This window comes from Mustela lutreola, chromosome 10 (genome assembly GCF_030435805.1).
Source record: "Mustela lutreola isolate mMusLut2 chromosome 10, mMusLut2.pri, whole genome shotgun sequence".
NCBI classification, from domain to species: domain Eukaryota; kingdom Metazoa; phylum Chordata; class Mammalia; order Carnivora; family Mustelidae; genus Mustela; species Mustela lutreola.
The window spans coordinates 14,794,464-14,811,927 of NC_081299.1; the positions used below are offsets into that span (position 1 = coordinate 14,794,464).

At 38.9% G+C, this 17,464-nt stretch overlaps 1 protein-coding gene across 28 annotated transcripts in view; it reads right to left on the reverse strand.

Annotated features, from left to right (window-relative positions):
• The window catches only part of EIF4G3 (eukaryotic translation initiation factor 4 gamma 3), a 351,983-nt gene that overhangs the window by 47,105 nt on the left and 287,414 nt on the right, over nt 1-17,464 (reverse strand). For all 28 annotated transcript variants that reach the window (XM_059135850.1, XM_059135849.1, XM_059135848.1 and 25 more), the window contains 4 exons: nt 6,513-6,659; nt 5,842-6,078; nt 4,323-4,427; nt 2,185-2,317 (listed from right to left, as the gene is read on the reverse strand). In XM_059135850.1, the coding sequence (XP_058991833.1) occupies nt 2,185-2,317; nt 4,323-4,427; nt 5,842-6,078; nt 6,513-6,659 (622 nt within the window). The remainder of the gene's footprint in view (nt 1-2,184; nt 2,318-4,322; nt 4,428-5,841; nt 6,079-6,512; nt 6,660-17,464) is intronic.

A 17,464-nucleotide genomic window follows, 5' to 3' on the forward strand; every position in this document is an offset into this window, starting at 1 on the left:
CCCATGAAACTTAAAAGAACACTTTCTTCCATGGAGGATTCATCTCTCATAACTTCATTCTGAGCTCTACTGTCTGTGATAAAGAACAGTTCACGGTTGTTGAGTATTGACTCTGTGCCGGTTGCTATGCTGAACACTTTACACGTTATGCCTCACTTCATCCTCACACAAACCCCAGCAACCATTATTTGATCCATTTTACAGATTATGTGACTTGTGCAAGGTCCTACAGCTACGACGTAGGAGAGCTGAAATTCAAACCCAGACAGTCTGGCTTCAGAGTTTATGCTCTCAACCATTATTTACGTGACCCAGAACTGCCATGCTCACGTAACAGCACAGTGGACAAATGAAAGCTCTTATTTGGATGCCCTCTTGCCATCTCAAAACAAACAGGCTTATGAGAAGAATGATCATTTCCCTTCTGAAGAAGTTTTCTCTTCCAGTGTTCTTAAACTTAGTCAATGAACTTCCTATTTTCTGCAGGGCAGAATGCCTTCTATGTCAGCTTTCATATTTTCCCACCCATTTCTTCCTTTTATAATTATTGTTACCAGGATTTCAGCAATGCAACATTTCTGAGTTCAGTATGCCCTTTGATTCATCATGTAAAAATGATCAGACTTGTTTTACTTATATACCACTAGCATGACATCATTCCTTTGTTTAAAAATTTTTTTTTTTTTTTTTTTTTTTAAAGATTTTATTTATTTACTTGAGAGAGAGACAGTGAGAGAGAGCATGAACGAGGAGAAGGTCAGAGAGCGAAGCAGACTCCCCATGGAGCTGGGAGCCCGATGCGGGACTCGATCCCGGGACTCCAGGATCATGACCTGAGCCGAAGGCAGTCGTCCAACCAACTGAGCCACCCAGGCGTCCCTGTTTAAAAATTTTTGATGGCTCCTTGATGTCTATCATGTACAAAGTCAAAATTTCTTAATCTGGCTCCATTCTTTCAGAAAAACATTTTCCCACTGAGTCTCAACACTTAAACTTTGCTCCAATCAGGCTTGTCTGTGCCTCTTCACAATATATATTTATTTTAATTTCAGGACTAAAATTATTCCTTTCATTTCAAATATTTAGCATTCACCTGGACTCAGTTCAAGGGTGCATTCCTAAAATAAAGATGTGTTCTAGCTTGCTTTCTTCTTCTCCTCGGAGTCTTAACAATCCTTTTTTTTTTTTTTTTTTTGAGGAAACTTGAAGATTTTTATTTTAATTTGATTATGGAAATTTTTGAGCATAGAAGAAAATAGTATGAACCCCAATGTGCTCAACAGCCAGCAATAATTTAAAACATTTGCAAATATCCTTATATCTATCCTTTCTCCTTTTTTCTGTAGCATCTCAAGAATTACATAATTTTATCCATGTGTATGCATATGTAACCAAAAAGATTATCATTTTTAGATAATAACCATGATGTTATCCCAACTTTAAAAACAGTAATTCCATAATTGCATATATACAGTACATATCCAGATTTCTCCAGTTCTTTCAAAGATAGGTTTTTACAATTGAGGTTTGTTCAAATCATGGTCCAGATAAGGTCTGCACAGTGCATTCAGTTGCCAAGCCTCTTAAATTTTTTTAATCTACAGTTTCCCTTCTGTTTTTTGCTTTTGTTGTATTTTAACTGGTATTATTGTTTTGTAAAAAAAACTAGGCTGTTTATAAAATATTCTACATTTTGCTTTTGGCTAATTGCTACCTTGTGGTGTCATATAATCTGTTCCCCATTGCCCCATATTTCTTTTATTTCTTTTCTTTTTTTTTTTTTTGAGTCTTAATCTTGAGAATACATTTCATAATTTTATTATCTTCTACTTGACAAATATTCCCTTTATTAGTTTTGCCTTCTCAGATGTAAGCTTTCAGAGAAAAGAAACTGTATCTTCTGCTTCTTTTTATATCCCTCACCAATTCTGAGTATACAGAAGATGCTCAATAAAGCCTTGTTGATTAATGACTTTAAAGTAGTCAAAGAAACCATGATGAGTCCTGCATTCTTGGGTTTTACTCAAAAACCAGTCTCCAGGTGAAACTGCTTCACTTACAAATTACCACTCTATTTTTTGTTTATTCTTTATGATGTCATTTCACATCTAAATACAGAATTTTTAAACATCTGTCATTCATCTCCCTAGTTTTCCTAACACCCCAGTGGTCTCCACCCCTCACCTGTTCTTCTCTTCTCTTTGGTCATGAGCTGTTGGACCTTCCTTTGCTCTTCTTGTTCTTCTATTTTAGCCTCTTTGTGAATCTGTTCAATAGTTTTAGGTCCTTGATCTGCTCTTCGAGATACCCAGTTGCACTATAAAAGGAGAAAACAACATTATCAGCTAGAAAACAAAAAATGAACAAAATAAAATTTTGAAAATCTATTTTATACTTCTCACTGCTGGAAAAGTGTAAAATCTGTACTACAGTACTTTTTTTCATCTGTCTTACAGATGGCACCATGTGCAGTTTAGAATTAGAGACGAAGAATTAGTCTTGGTGCCCCTGGGAGTCTCAGTTGGTTAAGCAGCACAGACTCTTGATTTGGTTCGGGTCATGATCTCAGGTTTGTAAGATCGAGCCCCAAAACAGTCTCTATGCTCAGCAGGGAGTCTGCTTGAGATTTTCTTTCCCTCTCCCTCTGCCCCTTATCCCTGCATGCTCTCTCTCTTTCAGATAAATAAATCTAGGCGCCCTTGGGTGGCTCAGTGGGTTAAAGCCTCTGCCTTTAGCCTTCAGCTCCGGTCATGATCCCAGGGTCCTGGGATCGAGACCCACATCGGGCTCGCTGCTCAGTGGGGAGCCTGCTTCCTCCTCTCTCTCTGCCTGACTCTCTGCCTACTTATGATCTCTGTCAAATAAATAAAAAAATAAAATCTTAAAAAATAAATAAAATCTTTAAAAAAGATTAAATTTGTCTCAACCAACCCTGAACTATTATATGCTAAGTATTCCAATGTTAATGAATAAAAAGAGTGAAAGACTGATCCAAATCTATTTTTAAAAAATTATCTTGTGGGACACCTGGGTGGCTTAGTCGTTGAGCATCTGCCTTTGGCTCTGGTCATGATCCCAGGGTCTTGAGATTGAGCCCCACATCGGGGAGGCTCCCTGCTCAGTGGAAGCCTGATTCTTCTTCTCCCACTCCCCCTGCTTGTGTTCCCTTTCTTGCTGTCTCTCTCTGTTAAATAAATATACACAATCTTTAAAAATAAATAAATAAATAAATATCTTTTATATTTGTAAGGAGGAGCCAGAAGAGGAATCAATAAAGCTCAGGGTTCTTCAGCATTGCCTTCATCTGGGTTATTGGTACCTAATTCATAGCACATTCCATGGGGGCTCTAAATCGAGAATGACTAGCATTTTTCTTCCTCCATATTATGGTTCTCATATCCTGCACAAAGTGCCACCTCTCTGCCCTTTGATTATCCTATTAAGGACAAGACAATTTGTCTCATTACAATTATACTTCTCCCTTTCCTTCCCAACTATAATCCCAACACCTGATAGAAGTACAAGTAGTTGAGGGCACAGGTGAATAAGTTTTTTATGTTTATTTACATTTCCTAGACGCAAGGAGGCAAATATGTCCAAATCAGCCCATAAATTCTGATCATCTGGTAGTGGCTTTGGTAATAAGAAGAATCGTGAGGTCACATTGAACCTTTAGCAAGATAAAGAACCATCATGAATGCTATGTGGTCTAGGTATAGGGCAGGGAAGAGCTAGAACCTGCACTCTCTTTCTCTAGTTTAAGGTCAGCTGCAGTAAATAAGAATAGAGAAAAGAGGTGGACGTGGTAATTTCTCTGTTATGAGAAATAAGCAGCAGCAGCAGCAGCAGAATAGGAGGATATACAGGAAAAACAACGGAGAAAAAACACCAACACTTCCTATGAGCTGGGCACTTTACAAAATCACGTCACTGAAGCTTTATAACACACATGTAAGGTAGGCAACATTCCCATCTTAGAGAATAAATATGTAAGGCTCAGGGAAGTTAAATATAACCATTTTGAAGATGAGGAGTCCCGATTAGTACACTAAAACTAAATTTAATTGAACACAGTTTGAATTCAGAATGGCTGACTTTAAAAATACAGTGTGGTTTCATAATTAGCACAGAGAGAAGAAATGTAAGAGGCACGTATATGTGCTTCTATTCTCTCACAGAGCTCTGTCGTGGAAGTGCGTCAGTTCAGTTCTGGAAGTCCTTCCTGCAGCATTACGTTTTTACACATGCACATACTTGGACATCCTCCCTATTCCGACTCCTTAAAAAAGACTGGAGTAGTTGCCTTACATTTTTCTACTTACCAGCCTTAGGTCTATCACATCTTGAAGCATGAATCGAATCCTAGATGAGGTTTTTCTTTCTTTCACAATTTTTTCCATCTGATTAAAATACTGGTCCATACGCGGCTGCAAGGGACAAAATACTCAGTATTCTTGGCTGAGGAACTCAAATGTACTTTTATCATATAAAATTTTTAAAAGGGCTAGGTATACAACTTATAGCCAAAAGATAATGAGGCAGAATTTTTAACTAAGCATATGATGCCCAAAATAAAGGTTATGTATTCTAAGGGCTGTAGTCACATGACAGGCAAAGAATAAAAATGGAAGTGTCATGCTGCAGCCCCTGAAACCTTCCTTAAGAGAGGTGGCTGTGACCTTTGCCTCTTTCCAACCTTCTCCGCTGAGAATGTAAGGCCAAGGGCTATACTTTGGGGATGACAGAATTGTTAAGCGAGAGTGACTGAACTGTTTACCACCCCTGAGCCACCAAAGCAACCTCAGATTTCTTACCTCTGAACTTTACTTACTCGAGTGAGAAAACTTAATCTTACATAAACCACAGCTGATTTTTTGTCACAAACATAATCCCAGCTGATTCTAATGTTATTAAACATTTCTGATACTATTTCTTCAAAGCATTTCTAATTTTCCTGCCCCCTTATTTGGAGAGCACCATGTTATGTTTGAGTCATAATATTGTTAATGATTTTTAAAAATATTTTATTTATTTATTTGACAGACAGAGATCACAAGTAGGCAGAGAAGCAGGCAGAGAAAGAGGAGGAAGCACGGTACCTGCTGAGCAGAGAGCCAGATGCGGGGCTTGATCCCAGGACTCTGGGATCATGACCCCAGCCGAAGGCAGAGGCTTTAACCCACTGAGCCACCCAGGCACCCCGTTAATGATTTCTTTTATTATGGTTAGATAGCCCTGTGGTTAACTTGAGCATAAACTTAAGAATACTCCTAGGTTTTCACTTCCGTAACACCCTCAGTCCTGGCCCACAGTAGCTATTCTCCTTGTATTTCTGCCGATAATTTGCTATAAATAAAAATGACCTGTGAGGGGCGCCTGGGTGGCTCAGTGGGTTAAAGCCTCTGCCTTGGGCTCAGGTCATGATCTCAGGGCTCTGGAATGGAGCCCAGCATTGGGCTCTCCGCACAGCGGGGAACCTGCTTCCTCCCCTACCCCCACCCTCTGCCTGCCTCTCTGCCTACTTGTGATCTCTGTCTGTCGAATAAAGAAAGAAAAATCTTTAAAAACAAAACAAAACAAAAAACCTGTGAGATGGTCATGCAGAAAAAGGAAAAGGGACAAATAATCTGAACAATTCACAAGTTGGCCTCATCACTTCTTACCATGATGGAAAGGAGATAAGGAGCTCATTGGCCAAACACTTGACAATGAGAAGGGCAAAACAAGACAAAGAAGGAGCCTAGACTGCCGGGGTGAGCTGGAACACTCCTGCTGATGGTTCTAGTTCTTTTCACAACTGACAGAGGCCACTCTGGGTGCTTCTGAGATTGGGGTGCTTACCTTTGCCTTCTCGAAGTCCAGGTCTCTGCCGATGGTGGTCAGCAGGCGGCACAGGCATTCCAGGGACTCCTCATCATGGTTCTTCAGCAGTTTCACCACACAGTCATGCATGATGGCTTCCGTCAGCATCTTGAGTTTGAAGAGCTCCCCAATAAACTTGATATTACCAATGGATCTCCGCCGGGCTTTGTCCTTAGCTTCTTCTAGTTCATCATGAAGCCTCGTCCTCTCCTCTGGCTGTTGTATAAGGAAGAGTAATGGGAGCTTGATGAAGACAACTGTACTGCACACAAGATGCTAAGAACATACACTTGGACTCATGGTCTTGTGCTCTGTGGGAGGTCAGGGATAGACTGAGAATCTGACAGTAACTGTAGTCCTACTCCTTAGAAAAACTGCACCACACCCAAAACTTTGCATCCATTTCAGGAGATTTCTGGAACTCAGTGACCCCTCTGAAATCTGGGCTCTGAATTCCTGTCTTAGGAGGTTGAGCTGCTCTAACAGATGGCACTAAAAGGAATAAAGCATTCCTCTAAATGTCAATATAATGTCTCCACATGAAAAAAGCCACAGTCGTCTACTGAAATAGGGAGATGTAACCAGCTTCATGAAAATGCTGTTCGCTAACAGAGAGCATAAGCACACTGTCTTTCTGTGCAAATACTCACAGCACTGGCAGCCTCGAGTTCTTTCTGCTTCTTCTCAAAGACATCATCATCTGCTTTATCTTTTTCAAACTCTTTCTGGCAGCGGTTCAGTAGCAGCTTCCGGAAATTCACTGTGTTACCAGGTTTGTCTGCCATGGGTACTTTCAGCTGCATCCATATAGGAAAATGCAAAAGCATCAAGATTACTTAAAACATTTGACGATTCTCTCAAAATACCTATTGTCTAACTATAGGTAAAGCTGAATGAACTACAGGTAAGCTTTTATAAGAGGTATACAATTTAGTTTCAGGCAGTTCATGTTTTAGTGGTAAGAGGTCTGTAATTTTATACAGAAAAGATATACATTCCTTTCATATAAATGTACTCTATCTTTACGGTTGGTTGTGCCTCTAGCTGACTTTGAAATCCATGTCTTACTGTGACAACTACAGCTCTGTCCTTATCTAAGACCTTTGTAACTCTACAGGGTTTTACCTTTGTTTTTTTACTACCATTGTAGATACTCTGGTTTAAAGGAACAGATAGAAATGACATAAAGCATGGCCATAGGAAAACAGTTGTGGGTGGGGATCCTTATTCTAGAAAAAAGCAGAAGAGGGGTGGGGAGGACAAATTTGATGATTTTTGAGATATCCTGTCCTTGGGGAAATGTCATTAACAATGCGATGCTGGTACTTACCTTGACTATCCATGCCCTTTGTTTACTGATTATTTCTTATGTGCCCAAAGAAAATACTAAGTTTCTGAAAGTTTAGTCTAAAAAATGGCACCTGTGAAACATTTTTTTCATACACAGGAAGACCCAGACTGGAGGGGGTAGTACATGTGGAGGCAAGATGCTTACAGGGTTTCTGTTCGAATCTCAGAACTGCTTTCTAGTAACAGCAATAGCTCTTATCTTCAAGGTTATGTGTAACCAAACACAGAGACATTCTTATAAGAAAGTGGACTGGTGCACTGATTGACTAAAATGCATCATTTTACAAATGCAACCTCCCTAAGCACCATTCTGAACAGCTACTGTGTAACACAGCGAAATGTTTTTTTCTGGAATCACAAAATGGCTCTCAAAGTTCTGAAATGCATGGTCTTTGCCCTAGGTTTAATGGGAGAACTTCGTAAAAAAACAGAATGCATTGTATTTACACTCACAAAAAAGTTAATGTTATCAACCAGAATGAACTTGGACAGTTGCTGATTAAGGTCAAATGGCTAGAGAAACTTCTTGAGAATTGAAGACTACAATGCTATACTGGATTTGTGTTAGAACTGATGGGCACACTCTCCAACAGATGTGCTACAACACATGAAAGACCATTTAATAGTCCAGTGCTTTTTTAAACATTTTATTTATTTATTCATTTTTAGATTTTTATTTATTTGACAGAGAGAGAGAGAGAGATATCACAAGTAGGCAGAGAGGCAGGCAGGGGGGTGGGGTGGGCATCAGGCTCCCCCCGATTCAGGGCTCCATCCCAGGACCCTGAGATCATGACCTGAACCGAAGGCAGAGCCCAACCCACTGGGCCACTCAGGCGCCCTAAACATTTTATTTTTAGGTAACTTCTACACCCATCGTGGGGCTCGAACTCACAACCCTGAGATCAAGAGTCGCTTACTCCACTGACCAAGCCAGCCAAATGCCCGAACAAGTCCAGTTCTAATCAACAAAGAGAGCAAGCGTTTCATTACACATTGTTTTCAGCTGGAAATATTAACTCAGGAAGAGGGTAAAATCACCAAATATTTTTTTTTTTTTAGTAAGCATAAAAAAACTAACATGTCCTTATCACCAAATTCAAACCAAACAAATTCAAGTGACCATAGATAACTGCATAATCAGGTCTACTCCACGACTGCAAAGGAAGGCAGGCATTTAATCAGCCTTTAAGAAAGAAATGCTACATAAAGCAAGGGCTTTCCAAAGGAAAAGCCAAAAGTGGACTCTATTTAGGACCCAGAACATAAAACAACGTACCACAAAAGAGAACCAGAAAGCATATCCATGAGCAAAGTGATATATAATAGACCAACAACATGATATTAGGTTCCAAAACAAACTAAAACTCTTAAAAATCAGCAGAACAAAACCCTCAGCAGTTGTTTCCAATTTGTTGCTTTACAGGAACACAGTAAACCAGCCAAAAAGTTCTATCCAGCTTTTTGGCATATTTACCAGCATCACCTACATTAATACTATGGACATAATCGGTAAGATAAAAATCGGCTGAGCCACAATCTATCAGCCCTAAAGAGATGTTTCTTGTATTATGGATTGTAATGTGCAGGCAATGGAAAGACTGTGGACAACAGTATGAAAATCCAAGCAACACTCTCATGAGGAGAGGGACCAGAATTAAAATGAATCGAAAAGATTAAATAAATGCAACTTATGGCACTTAGCTTTACAGCGAACAAGTAGAAATGACACAAGGTAAGGGAGAGCTTTTCCTACACAAAGGATATAAAAAGCTATGCCTTTTAGGCTTTTTTTTTTTTTTAAAGATTTTATTTATTTATGTGACAGACAGAGATTCCAAGTAGGCAGAGAGGCAAGCAGAGAGAGAGGAAGGGAAGCAGGCTCCCCGCTGAGCAGAGAGCCCGAAGCAGGGCTCAATCCCAGGACCCTGAGATCACGACCTGAGCTGAAGGCAGAGGCTTTAACCCTCTGAGGCACCCAGGCGCCCCCCTTTTAGACTTTTTGTACAGGGAAGGCTATGTTCAGAGTGTTGGATTAAGGAATGGAAGATAAGCTTACTTACTTTTAAACAAAGGCAATTCTTTTAACCCAAGTTTCCATTTCATCCTCCAGAATAAGGGAGACACAATACCCAAGTCTAACCTAGGGTGCTGCTTTGAGAATCCAATGAAATAGGTTTAGTGGAAGCACTTTGTAAGTCACAGAGAAGGATGGGATGTTTCTCTTCAACTGCAAAAGGAGACATTCTAATGACTATAGACTGAATTATAAAATAGCTGTTCAAACAGAAACTAATCCCTGCTCTGCCAGCTGACTTTGGCCAAGTTATTCAGTTTCACCAAACCTTTATTTCTTTCTAAAATGGGAATGATAACATCTGTCTTTTAGGACTGCTGGAAGAATTACATGAGGTTAGTTTAAGTAATGCAAACGACAGCCGCTGGCACATCACCAAGAGTTTAATCAGCTAATACAGCTCTATTTATATACTCATGTTTATGATTAAAAATAAAAGAGTAATCTAAATTATAACATGGGTGTCAAAAAAAACATGTAAGCCAAGTCTGCTCACTAAGCAATTAGGAAGAAAGCCATAAATGGCAAGAAATAGGAATACCTGCTCTACCAAAATGATGATCAGGGGAGATTTCCCATGCACAAGTCATAAAAAAATGACTGTAGAGAGGCTTTTTAGATATAATCAAATGGAAATATAGATAAAATCAAACTAAATAATGACCAGAATGGCCACAGGTCTGCAAGTACACATATCTTCAAATGAATGAATGCCTAGCTATACAACCTCCTAAGGACTTGTTTTGGAACATGGTTTTAATGTTCTTGGGATGATGAACAGGGTAGTGGGAATATGGAAATAGGCCAGTGAGAACATATTCTCTGGGAATGGTGATGCATGGTAATATTTTTGTTCTTGAGATGATAAATTCAACAGGGTTATGACATCAGTAAGTCAGCCTGTGTTGTCTGCTGGACATTGACTGCTCAGAAGACCCAGTGAAATTGTTTGGTTAGAAGAGACATGATGAGTGGATGTCTTGGTCTGCAATGGCTGCTATACTAACTACCATAAAATCGTGGCTTAAACAACAGACATTTATTTCTCCCAGTCTCTCAGTCCAAGACAAAGGTGTCAGCAGATTGAGTTCTTGGTGGCCACCCTTTTCCTGACTTACGGCTTTCTCCTATATCCTCAAGTGGTGGTCAGAAGAAGCTCTTGAGTCTCTTCCTCTTATAAAGGCACTAATGGAGGCTATACCATTAGGACCTCATCTAACCTAATTACCTTCCAAAGGCCCCACTTACTGATGCCAGCAGACGAAGGGTTAGGGCTTCAAACATATGAACTGGGGGTGGGGGACAAAAACATATAGTCAGTAACAATGAACAAGGTAGATATTTGCAAGTGTGATCATGGAAAATAAAAAAAAGAAAAAGAAAAAGAAAAAGAAAAAAGGTGATGTGCTACAGTGAGAACTTTAATTTTCTTTAAGCAGTAGTCCACAATCAAAACTAAGAAATGTTTTTTAAATGGGTTGTCTGGGGGCCCCTGGGTAGCTCAGTGGGCTAAGCCTCTGCTTTCAGCTCAGGTCACGATCTCAGGGTCCTGGGATCAAGCCCTCCATTGGGCTCTGTCAATGAATAAATAAAATATTAGAAATAAATAAATGGGTTGTCTGAGATAGCTTCCCGGGTAGTAAGGGAGTCAGGGGGAATAGTTCAGTAAGGCTGTTCGGGTAAGCTAAATACACTGGAGAGAACCTGGCTTTTCATTTTTACACAAATGTAAACTAACAGTATAACATATTACACTGTAAACTAATCATACCATGTATCATCTCATATTGGGATGAGATCTGTGCATATATCAGTCACCCAGCAATCTTGGATATGAATGTTGTCAGCATTAGGTAGTCATTTTCTTTAAGCAAAAGGGCCTGTACTGCTGATATATTTGCTACTGTTGAGGGTAAATCCTTCTTATTCCTAAAAAGAGCAAGGGTTGCCAGCTCTGTGTTACTTATGGTAGTCAAATAAGAGATTAGAGTATGAAAGGACCAGCCCTAACCATGCTTAGCATGCTCCCGATTTTCCAAGCTGTCTCAGAACATAAGCAGTGCTAGTGGGAACCCACGGCCGAGGAGCCATTTTGCTCCTGAAGCAGGTTCCGGTATGAGGTAAAGTATTTGGAATGACTGGTGTAATGAAGTGGCACCTCCAAGCCACCTCTAACACATGAGGTGACCAGTAATAAATCAGTTGTCCAATTGTCCTCCTGAGTCCATGGTGACATACTACTTACTCTCTATCAGTAGTTCTGTCCTGACCTTAGCGAAATTACTTATAAAAACTGAATGAGCAGTTCTATTTTCAACATTTTGAGGAACCTCCAGTGACTCTTAATCTCACAAAACAAACTGAGGGTTGCCGGGGGGAGGGGGTTGGGGAGAAGGGGGTGGGATTATGGACATTGGGGAGGGTATGTGATTTGGTGAGTGCTGTGAAGTGTGTAAACCTGGTGATTCACAGACCTGGGGATAAAAATATATGTATATAAAAAATATATGTTTATAAAAAAAAAAAAAAAAAAAAAAAAAAAAAAACTGAATGAACACACATACTCTGAATGTACTACAAACATATGAATTAAACTGCATTTCTGGTTAGACACATCTGAAGCGGTATGGAGTTCTGAGAGATGCCCACAAGATTCAAAATGGAGTTATGATAGGGTAAGTCATTTCTCCTCAACGTTTCTTTAAAGTATTTTGCATATTTCATGAGGTGAGTTGAACATGCCTCCTCTTCCAGTTGACTCTAGCCACTTGCTGTTGCCCAAAGCTGACTTTCCTGGTCTGTACTTCAAAGCTGCTGCTTCTTTTTTTTTTAAGATTTATTTTTTTGACAGAGACACAGCAAGAGAGGGAACACAAGCAAGGGGAGCTGGAGAGGGAAAAGCAGGCTTCCCACCAAGCAGGGAGCCCGATGCTGGGGGTGGGGGGGGCTCAATCTCAGGACCCTAGGATCATGACCTGAGACGAAGGCAGGTGCCTAATTGACTCAGTCACCTAGGCGCCCCTATACTTCTAGGCTTTCCTTGTTTCTTTCTTTTTCTTCCACTTTTTTTTTTACTTGATTCATTTGACAGACAGAGATCACAAGTAGGCAAAGAGGCTGTGAGGGGGTGGGGGTAAGCAGGCTCCTTGCCCAGCAGAGAGCCCAATGCAGGGCTCCCGCCCAGGACCCCAAGATCATGACCTGAGCAGAAGGCAGAGGCTTAACCCACTGAGCCACCCAGGCACCCCTTAGGCTTTATTTCTGATGAGATTAAGTGTGTCTCCTTCATTCTTTCAGCGTCTCTTCCTGTACTCAACCCTCCCATTCTTTGCATGGTTTACACTTGAAGCACTTGATGAGTGGCAACAATGAAACCTCTGGATATGGCATAACAAGACACAGAATGCTCAAAAAATTAGTTCCTCCCTTTATAGATGAGGCATGCATGCCTGCCACAGCGCAGATAAAAAGTACGAACAAAGCCCCCCTCCATAAAATGCAAAGCATTTAACTAGAATTCAGTACTTCTCTTAGGAGAATGACAATCGAATTGAATGGCTAACAGAGTAGACTAGACAAGAAAGATTATTGTCCTGTATCGAAATTTGGAGTTAAGTTAAATAAAAGTTTTAGTTGGATTGTTGGCAATTTCAAACTGCTGGGCTCTTGTTTAATCATAATTCAAATCAAAGTCCACATCTCATGAACCCCATGAGCATGTAAACTTCTAAGGGCTGATACTTTTTCTGCTTTTTTGTTGTTTTGTTTTTTTCACTGCTAAATAAATTCCCAGTGCCTAGAATGGTTCCTGACACATCACAGACTCTCAGACATATGTTGTAAGTGGGTAATGCATGAACAGAAGAGTAACAACTTGAGTTTATTTTATGCTCAAAGTCTTTTTTGGGGTGTTGGCTTTGTTTGTTTGCTTGTTTTTACAATATTTTTATTTATTCATCTGTTACAAAAAATGCTACTAACATTTTTGCATATGTTGCCTGGTATGTAAGAAATGTAGGTTTATCAGTTGGGTACACACTTAAGAATGGAAATGCTTATTACAGCAAAAAATAATTTCAACCTTCTTTTCTTTCTTTCCTTTTTTTTTTTTTAAAGTAGGTTCCATGACCAGTGTGGAGCCCAGTGCAGGGCCCAAACTAATGACCCTGAGATCAAGAACTGAGTAGAGATCAAGACTCAGATGTTTATCTGAGCCACCCATGCACCCCCAACTTTAGCTTTTACAGCCAAGCTTGTCTCCAAAGTGGCCCTCACCACTTTATTTATTAATTTTTTAAAGAAGATTTTATTATTTATTTATTTGACAGACAGAACTCACAAGTAGGCAGAGAGGCAAGCAGAGAGAGAGGAGGAAGCAGGCTCCCTGCTGAGCAGAGAGCCTGGGATCATGACCCGAGCCGAAGGCAGAGGCCTTAACCCACTGAGCCACCCAGGCGGCCCCCCACCACACCACTTTATATTCCCACTAGCAATGCTTGAATTCTTGCTTCACATACTTGTCAAATCCTGGTAAGTTAAGCAGTCTGGAGTTAATGTAAAGTTTTATACCTAGCTGGTTAATGTCATCATTTTGTTGGTCATCTGGATGACCTCTTTGGTGAATTGTAGGTGTAAGTTTATTGTCTGTTTAAAACAATGAGTTATTCTTGATTTCTTTTAGCTTGACAAAAAATATGATCTAGACCCTTCATTGGGTTTTGTGTTGCAATTATCTTTTCCTAATACATGATCTGCATTTTTACTCCCTTAATGACATCTTTTGAGGAAAAATATGCAAATTTTAATGTAGTTCAGTTTACCAATCTTTTTTTTGTACACAGTGACATTTGGGTCCTAAGAAATCTACTAACAAATTATTATTCTTTTTAATATCTCCTCCCCATCCTGGTTTCTATTTTTTAAATGTAAGCCTTTACTATATCACCAGTCTAAACATTTTCCTTCATTTTCACTTTTTCTACTATTATTCATGACTGGGATTTGTAGGAAATTGTTTCAGCCTATGGTTTTAACATCTTAGTACTTATGAAAAATTTCTCAGCCACTCTCTTCAACCATCGCTTTCTTCCCACTCCTTCCTCTCTCCTCTTGGGACTCCAATTAAAGCAAAGTTTGACCTTATAGAAACTTCCTCATCATTTACTCTCCCTTTTGTATCTTTATTTTTTGGTCTGTCTGCTTCTTATGGATTGTGCAGACACATCTTCTACTTCATAATTCTTTTTATTTTTATTTTTTATTTTTAAAAAAGATTTTATTTATTTATTTGACAGAGATCATAAGTAGGCAGAGAGGCAGGCAGAGAGAGAGAGAGAGGAGGAAGCAGGCTCTCCGCGGAGCAGACAGCCCGATGCGGGGCTCGATCCCAGGACCTGACCTGAGCCAAAGGCAGAGGCTTTAACCCACTGAGCCACCCAGGCGCCCCAACTTCATAATTCTTTATTTCATCTGTACCTAATTGGCTATTAGGCCAATCCATTAGATTCTGAATTTTATTATATATTAAGTTCTAGGATTTCTATTTCGTTCTTTTGATACCTTTTCTTTCTCTGTTAAAAATTTCAGCTACTCTTTATTACCTTGAATATAATACAATTACCTGATGTCTGTGCCTGATAAAAGCCAATATCTCGAGTACCTGTGGGAAATTTGTTTATTGCTGTTTCCCATTCATGGTGATTTTTTTTCCCTTGTGTGACTTACTGTTTCTAACTATGTGCTGGACATTTTATTTGAAAAACTGTTCAGAAATAATCTGAATACTAATATGACAGTTAAAAAAATATATATGATAGTTTTCTTTTTTTTAAGATTTTATTTATTTATTTGACAGAGAGAGATCACAAGTAGGCAGAGAGGCAGGCAGAGAGAGAGGAGGAAGCAGGCTCCCTGCTGAGCAGAGAGCCGGACGCGGGACTCGATCCCAGGACCCTGAGATCATGACCTGAGCCACCCAGGAGCCCTATATATATGATAGTTTTAAAAAGAATTTGTGCTTGCTTCTTCCAGGCACCTAGCAGGCACTAACATATTCAGAAATCACTACAATTCTAGTTCAAGGATTGAGATTATCTGATGTTGAGCTACACCCAGTCCCTGTGAGAGCAGGTCAATTTCCGATTCGTCCGTGTTTCAAGCATGCAGTCCTTTGGGAAATCAACCTAAAATATGAGTCAAGCTCCAGAGCCTCTTCCAACACTCTTTTGGTAAACACTGTTCCCAAATTCTATCCCCTAGTCTAATGAATTTTTGAAAAACAAGTTTTTCAAGACATATTAGTTGCCTCTTCTAGGGGGAAATTTTACCAAATGTGTCACTTTTCTTTGGATTTCTACACTTTCAAAGATCTTAACCTTAGTAATTCTTTACTGTCTTTTAGTTCTCTGATACATTCAAGATTTTAAAGATTAATGTAGCCAATTTTTCTAATTGTTATCCATAGAATGGGTGGTCTGGATCACCTAACTTGTCAAAACTAGAAGCTCTAATACTTATTCCTGTGTACTTGTCCTTAATCTAAAGACTTTTTATCTCTTACCTTGAATTTGATGTTTAGTATTTCCAAATGGTCTAATTTTATTATATATATATTTAGTATAAGCAATAATTTTATTTTGCATATTATAAATATTATTAAATGATGTTATACTTTATTCAGTACTATTTTTGAGGTTGATTACCCCTAACACATTTAGTATTACTTCATTAATTTTAACTGCTGTATTATGTTACTATTCAAATCCACTGACCAAATAAATTGTGGTATACCTATTGTCTTCTTTAGGCTTATTTCATTTGTTTCCTATTATTCACTATTAAAACCAATACAGAAAATAAGCATTCTTAAAAATGATTCCTTGTGGGGCGCCTGGGTGGCTCAGTGGGTTGAGCCGCTGCCTTCGGCTCGGGTCATGACTGATCTCAGGGTCCTGGGATCGAGTCCCGCATCGGGCTCTCTGCTCGGCGGGGAGCCTGTTTCCTCCTCTCTCTCTCTCTGCCTGCCTCTCTGCCTACTTGTGGTCTCTCTCTGTCAAATAAATAAATAAAATCTTAAAAAAAAAAAAAAGATTCCTTGTATTCATCTCGTAATTTCTGTGGGGTATATATCAAGAAGTAAAATTCCTGAGGAATAGTATATGAACATCTTCAATGTTATAGTTTAATTACTCATCAAAGTGACTGTATTAAAATGATTTCATTTTTTTCCCTACTCTAACAAGTGTGACTTCTATAGAACTGCGGTTTGCTATTTCCCTAATCATGAATAACACTGAATATCTTGTTAAATTAATCAGCTAACAGATTTTTATTTCTACAAATTGCCCATTTAACTGGGCTGTTTTCTTATCGAGTTTTCTCCTTAATTCTGTATTTTAATATTTTATCAATTATTACGTATTCCAAATAGATTCTGCCATGCTGTGGCTTTATCTTTTTTTTTTTTTTTTTTTTTTTAAAGATTTTATTTATTTATTTGACAGAGAGAGATCTTTTTATTTATGGTATCATTTGCTACACACCAAGTATTGTAAATTTTAATAGTCAAATTTTGATAGCTTTCTGTTATTCACTTTGAATCTTAATCTTGCTAAACAAAATTTTCCCCAACATTCATGACGATAGTCTCAATTTTCTCCTAAAAGATTAGCTTTTCTTATTTGGATTTTCATTATTCCCATGACTAATTTTTGTATTTTCTACATAGTAAGAACCAGTGATGACTCTATTTCCATTGCCCCCTTTCATTTTAAGCCCTCAGTATCTCAAAAGTCCTAGAAGCCATGACAGTGGTTACTTTTAAGGAATAAGGAACAGTACAGTTTTATTTACTGACCAGGGTGGTAGGTATGCTCCCTTCACTGATATACACTGAGCTGTACACTAATGATCTGTATAACCTTCTGTATGCATGTTGTAATGGTGTGCTAAAGCTAGCTCATACTGGGTCACAGGAGCCAACTATTCAGTTGATATTTTGTGAACTACTGTCAAACTGTTAACTGGCTTAAGATCAGCCATGAAGAAACTGTATCATTACATTTGACAAAAGCAACAAATGAGGAATTTTTCTTTTCCCCAATAGCATGTATGTCTATTATACTTCAATTTAAAAAGTTTAAAAACTTTTATCATTTGGTATATAACTCTGGGGGA